At 36.4% G+C, this 6974-nt stretch overlaps 1 protein-coding gene across 1 annotated transcript; it reads right to left on the bottom strand.

Moving 5' to 3' along the window:
* Positions 1 to 381: 381 nt before the first annotated feature.
* Positions 382 to 6724, bottom strand: OXGR1 (oxoglutarate receptor 1). Its single transcript, XM_072398604.1, has 3 exons — positions 5899 to 6724; positions 1973 to 1988; positions 382 to 388 (listed from the first exon to the last, which is right to left on the bottom strand). The coding sequence occupies exons 1-3, from the start codon at positions 6722 to 6724 to the stop codon at positions 382 to 384; spliced, it is 849 nt and encodes a 282-aa protein (XP_072254705.1).
* Positions 6725 to 6974: the final 250 nt, after the last annotated feature.

The following is a 6974-nucleotide window of genomic DNA, read 5'->3' as shown; positions in this document are numbered from 1 at the left end:
AAGTGTGTTGGGTAATAAACTTTAATCAGCAATCATATTTTTAAGGCTGTCACAGGGCACCAGACTGTTAAAAATAGAAAAATGAGTTGTATTAAAAGAATCTTCCATTGTTAAACTCTTTTGCCTTCTGATCTTCCAGCCAATACTTTCCGAGTAAGGTCATTGGATCAACATAACCACAAGCCAACTGGACTTCTTGAGGGAGGTTGGGAATAGCATACCTCTTTCTGCACATTGTGTAATTTAAAATGTTTGCAAGAACTGGGATCAGGAAACTTCCAACGTGTTTAAAGATGTCTCACAAAATAATATTTTCCTGGAGACAAGTGCATTTCTCAATAGTCCAGGACAAAAGTTGATTTTTCTGGCATACTGTATGTTTTAACTACTGGAAATAGCAGACCATATATTTCACATACTTAACATAAATTCCTACAGGTAAGCTGTAAAATTATGTTTTGAGTAGGAAAATGTATGGAAATGGTGCCTCAGGCGGTAAAAAGCATTATGATAACTCCCCCAAAAAGATAGAATTTGTACATGGACTTTAAAAAATGACGCACATATGACTTCAGATTCACCTTTGACTTATGACTTAAATAGGACACTGTGTAGCCAAGACAAGCAATTCTGGTCAAAATATTGCAGCAAAGAATGCCTCTATTGCTTATTTCAGAAATGCTAATATGCAATGATTTGCTTAAATGCTTATTTAATTGCTGGTAAAAACACTGCCATTGGTTTTGATGATTTTTAGGGTAATTTAATACTGATACTTATTGAATACACTGCACCAGAATAACCAGAAGAAAGAATAGTAAAAGATAGTTAAGACAGTAAATTTATTAAGGGCCAAGATTAGTCAGGATAGGGCCCAGAGCAAAGTTTAAAGGTCAGAGCAAAATATAAATTATTGGTGGTGAGAAACATTATAGGTTTTGTACTATTTAAACTAATATTAAATACATTATGCAAAAAATGTATTAAAAATAGAATAAAAAATATTAACAGATGAAGCCTTTAGCTATTAAAAATGTAAAATATAGGAACGTGTCCCATGAGGTTACTTTTTTTGTCATTTTGGCTAGCAGCTTCAGAATTATGTTCACTTTTCTGCCACTTTAAATATTTACCATAATGCTGGTGCTTACACTTCTCTCCCCTCAATCCATTTAGGAATACATTTGAGTAGTTCATGGAACACTTCTTTTGTAAAAAAAAAAAAAAGTGATTGCATGACTATGCCTTTATATAGAGCTTTCATTTTAAAGCTAAAGACAAGCAGCTAAACAAACTATTTACTGTTCTTTCTGTTCAGCCAGTCTGGGGAATTTCTTTTCTGCACATAAACAACACAGCTAGGTCACATCCCCAACCTATAAATTAACAATATGGAGCAGCAACAGTTTGATAATGCTGTTACTTTTTAAACATATGTGTTGGGCCTAAATTGGTTAACATTGCTGTCCCTATCAAAGTCTGAGTGCATTTGTACAAAGGATTGCAAAAGGCTAAAAAGAAGTCAGCATTAGGTATACATATGAGGGGGTGCTGAGAAGTTCCTGGCTTTGCCCCCTTCCAGGTGAAATAGAAAAATGAGTGTGGGGCCATCTGACAGCCTAATATCTTAGCATGTAACTGTGCAAATATCAGGTCTTTGCGATTCTTAAAACTGTTTTTTCTTTTAGTGAGAAGCTGTGATGGCAGAGGCACAAGCAACTTTCACGTCGTTCGAGTTACGGGCCGTCATGAAGTTTTTTTACACTTAGATGTCACAAACACTGGGGGAGAAGTGTCCTTCCTACAGAACTGTCAAAACCTGGATATCTCGTTTCAAGACTGGGCATTTCACCATTGAAGATGAGCCCACCAGTGGGCGCCCCCCAACCTCAACTGACCCGGCAACCTGCGATGCTGTCCATGAGCTGAATATTGAGGACCGGCGAATATCTGCAAAAAAGATAGCCCAGACACTTGACATCTCATGGGAGCGTGTTGGGTTTGTTTCAGCGAAGTGGGTGCAGAAATGTTTGAACAGTGATCAGAAGAAGGCACGAGTTGAAACATCCAATGCCGTTTTGGCTGATTTTGAAGCTGCACAGGACTTTTTGGCTTGGTTAGTGACTGAGGATCAAACCTCGCTCCACATCTATGATCCTGAAACCAAGGAACAGTCAAAGGAATAGTGCCACAACGGGTCCCCGTGGCCGAAGAAGTTCCGAACCCAGAAATTGGCCAAAAAATGGCGTCTGTTTTCTGGGACAAAGTTGGTATTCTGTTGGTGACTACCTACCTCAGGGCTCTAGTATCACCAAACAGTATTATGCTAACCTCCTGGACCAGCTGAAGGAAGCAATTAGGACGAAACGCTGTGGAAAGTTGACCAAAGGGATTCTTTTTTTGCAGAACAATGTACCTGCGCACACGTCCAAAGTTATGGCTGCCATATTGAATACTCTGTGTTTCCAATTGGTCCACCATCCCCCCTACTTACCTGACCTGGCCCCTCCAGACTATTATTTGTTCCCAAATTTGAAGGGGCAAGGTTTGGAGGACATTTCTGACATCAAAGATGCTGGTTTGTGGCCCAACAAAAGGACTTTTATTTGAATGGTCTAGAAAAGCTGCAACTTTGCTGTACCAAGTGCATTAGTCTCAGGGGAAAATATGTTGAATAAATGTGTTATTTCATAACTCTGGCTTTCCTCTTTCTGGGCAAAGCCGGGAACTTCTAGGCACCCCCTTGTAACTAAATGGTCATTTATATTTATATACCATGACATGTCTAAATTTTCTTTCTGTACTACAAATATATATATATATATATATATATATATATATATATATATATAACATGCTATCTGGAAAAGCTGCATCAGTAAACAAGAACATTTTAAAGGGGACATTATTTTCATAAAGCTTAGAAACTTTATAGATATGAGCAAGACCAACAGTAAAAGCAGTGGGACTGGTGAAATTTGGGCAGGTGCGAATTGGGAAACTAGTAGATTATTATTACACAGGTGATGCTTGTGATTATTTTCCTAATTTTCCTTTTAAGGAGTGTATGCTTTTTAGGATCTTTGGTAAAATTAACACAGGACCGCCATTCTGTTGACAGCCAAATGCTGCAAAAATGAACTTCCCATGTAATACCTGCATACCTGTCAACGACATAAACTACATGTTCCTTATTATCCCTTCCTCACATTTCACTAAAACTGGCTGACAGGTTGCCTATTCTGGATAAAAATAATTGCACGATCAGGTAGGTGGAGTACATATCAAAACACAAATTATTTTTTAACAAGCAAGTGTAATTAACAGTCGTATCGGAATATATGTCACTGGCAGCTGCACATGACTTATGATTACAGTTTACTATTCAAACTTTGTTTATTACACAGCAGTCTCTTACTATTTCAAATACAATCTCAGTAAAGGTAAATTAAATATAATATGTATTAGTACTATAAACAAAGAACTGACAGCAGAAAAAGACAAAATGTTCCATCAAGTCTGGCTGTTTTTTATTCTAGTTTTTCCTTTTTTGACCGTTTTGTCTGAGTATAGATCAATCTTTTTCTCAAGCATGTGAAATTTGTATACCATGTCACTACCTCTGCTCGAAATCTGATCCAAGCTTTAACTACTCTTTTAGTAAACTAAAACTTTCTAAGGTTAGTTTTCAGCTTTCCCTTGTATTTTATTCTTGCCTTTTCTTAACTTCACAGTAAAAATACTACCCTCATGAACATTCACTACACCTTTAGGCTAGGTTCACATTGGCCTCATGATAGCAATATGGTAAGGTCTCACTGCGGCATTCTCATAGGGAAAGAATACGGGCAGTAGTGAGGGGTACTTGTAAGTGCTGCGGTGGGAGTGTTAGAGGGACTGCTAAAGTGCCAACTGCGGGGCCACACAGTATTGTTTTTTGGTCTGAGCACGCCCTTAATGTATTTAAAAGTTTCAGTCATACTTTTACTTTTATTTTACAATTTTATATTATGTCTAAATAATCATTGCCATTTTATATTATGTCTCTGGACCAATTTTATCTTTTTGTGAGGTCTCCAGAACTATTAATATTCAATAGTAATCTAAAAGAAGTCTAACTAAAGATCTGTATAGGGAAATAAGGACCTCCCTTCTCATCTGGTGATCCTGTTCACCCCTGCCTTCCCACACTGTTTCTTTACTTTCAATCATTCATAACATATACCCCAATTTTTTCTTATAGATCAGGCCAACATCCCAATATTGCACACTGTTAGTGCATTATTTTTCCTTACCTGAATTATTTTTTATTCAGAAATATTAAACTGTAGATTTATTCCTTTGACCAAACTTCTAGCAATGCCAAATTATTGTACAAACACCTCTAAGAATTTTATTTCTATTGCACACAATATATGTGTCATCAGCAAAATGAATCGCCTTGCCCAAACCTTAAAACAAAATGTAATAAAACAGGACCTACTACAGATCCTTTGAGCACACCACTAGTAACTGGTTTCTGTTTCAAATGTTCCCACATTTCAACCACATTCTTATATCTAGAACAAGTGTCTGCACAGCTGTTGGCAGTGAGCACTACTGCACCACTCATTGCTGCTCCCATTCATTCTTAATTGGACTGCCATAGGGAAAAGCTACATGTAGTATCTCCCCTGAGGTAGGAGTTCACTGGCTGGAGAAATCGGTAACCTCACCACAATCTCATTGCCAGCGTTAGGAACCTGCATATCCACTGAACCACCAAAAGGTTAAGTGTTAACTTGTACAAATTGATATAATAATATTATGTGAATTAACATCAGATTCCTTACTGAAATCAAGATAGGCTATGTCCACAGCACCACCCTTGCCAAAACATGTTGATTTAGTGAAATGTGATATAGTAAAAAGAAATTATTTAAATTCTTCCAACATTATCTAAACTCAGTAACACCATACATATGGGTCCAGCAAGATCTTCTGTTTTAGGAGTAATTCTATAACTGTTACAACTACAGATGGTAAATCCAGTGACTGGAGTTTAATTAGCAGCATGTGCTGTACAAAGAAAACTAAGCACACAATGTTTATATATACCAGTGTCCTTGTTTGGATATTATTATTATTCACCTGTGAAAAAGGGTGTAGTGAAGATCATGTCAATCATGATACTGAATACTATATTTACTATAGTAAAGCCAGGAGGGTATATGATATTGTCAAGGCAAAGTGAGCTTTACAGTGTGCTCAAAAAGGTTTACAATTTCAAGAAAAAATGTATTGTGGTCTATTACATGTCTCTTTATTAGGTCCCGGCAGTTTTAGTAACTTTCACATTAGGCTTTTTCATTGCAAACAGAAAATTTTTTTATTATCATACAAAACCAATGGATATAATGGCAGATTTCAATGCCTATAAGGCATATCAAATTTTGTTAAGCTCACCCTTTTGGGAAAAGAATATTCAAGTGTTTTCACCTAAAGAGGCGAGTACCACCTTGAAATGCATTGTTATCCCAATAGTAGAAGAAACTGAGCTGAGCTTGCATGCTGTAATATATTACACATCACTATACCACCAATCTTAAAATTGAGAAAGTTTCAGTTTAGGCTGAGTGTACATTGACATGAGGTGGTACTAGTAGATGTAGATGTATTCTTGTACTATTTGCTTTAATTTTGTCTTCTATTTTATATATTGTTTTGCAATTTATCAGCTTTCAAGGTGGTTGTTCAAATTATTTGAACCATAAACTAGATGCAAAATGTTGGTTTTATTAGGTAACAATAAATGATACAAATTAATATTTTTGAAAGGTTCACATACTTTACATATGTCTATAACCTTAAGGGCATTGTAGATTTAAGGCTGCTGCTTATAAGGATTGGATTTATAAATTGACTGAATAGCCTGCTGAAAGTTCCCTCCAACGGCAACATAAAGTAACAAATTACCAAATGTATTCAGTGAAGCTATTGGTCTAGAGGCTAAATATGCACCATGGATATGTTTTTCATATACACAGTTTACATGGTGAAGTCGTGTTTCAATACGTATGGCTCTAAAAATATGTAAAGGCAAAAAACAAGCATAAAAAACCACCAAAAGAATAACCACAAGCCTACGGGCCTTTTTCTTTTGGGCATCATTAGTATATGGTCCATTTGAGAGGCTACAGTTGATGCAGGTGTAACAGAGAGTTACAACCAATAATGGTAAGGCAAAACCAATAGTAGTGAGACAGGCATTGTACCAGCGTACGTTATATCTTTCAAGAGACACAGCAAAGTCCATGCAAGCCACAGTGTCCTGTATGTCTTTCATAAGGATTACCATTGGAAGGACCTCAATGAGTGCAATCACCCAGACAGCTGCACAAGCTATAACTGCCCACCTCCGTTTATGGATGGAGTGAAATTTCATTGGATGAACAATGACGATAAAGCGGAAAATGCTGAAACAGGTAAGGAAAAGGATACTGCCGTACAAGTTAAAGTGAAAAACAATGCGGATAAGTTTGCACATAAAGTCCCCAAGAGTCCAGTGCTCTTGATTAGCATAATTGTAAACCAAGAATGGTAGGCTGCTGAGATGCATAAGGTCTGTGATGGCCAAATTCAGCAAGATAATGATGCTTGTTCTCCACGGCCTCATCTTCAAAACATACACTGAAATTGCAATAATATTTCCCGGAAATCCAATAATGAAAATTATGCTGTACATTGCTGGTAGAAAGTAAACTTTAATCATATTGTCAATTGGGGCACTTGTGCAGTTTGTTGGTGATTCTGTAGTGCTGAACAAAAATGTGGAGTTGATGCTAAAATAAGATTCATTGTTTATTGTCATCTTCCTGGTGGGAGAAAATATATATGTATTCAGTTTAAGTTTTAAGTTTTCAAGAAATAAAATTCTCCAAACATATGAATATTTTATATAATAATAATTTTACTAACATTATTGTTTTTCTTTA

Source organism: Pyxicephalus adspersus, chromosome 1 (genome assembly GCF_032062135.1).
Source record: "Pyxicephalus adspersus chromosome 1, UCB_Pads_2.0, whole genome shotgun sequence".
Classification (NCBI taxonomy): Eukaryota; Metazoa; Chordata; class Amphibia; order Anura; family Pyxicephalidae; genus Pyxicephalus; species Pyxicephalus adspersus.
The sequence above is the reverse complement of the archived record's forward strand: the minus strand, read 5'-3'. Positions and strand labels throughout refer to the sequence as shown.

Excerpts from the sequence above, each read along its gene's own strand:
- OXGR1 (XM_072398604.1), bottom strand. The coding sequence starts at position 6,724 with ATGTACAGCATAATTTTCATTATTGGATTTCCGGGAAATATTATTGCA.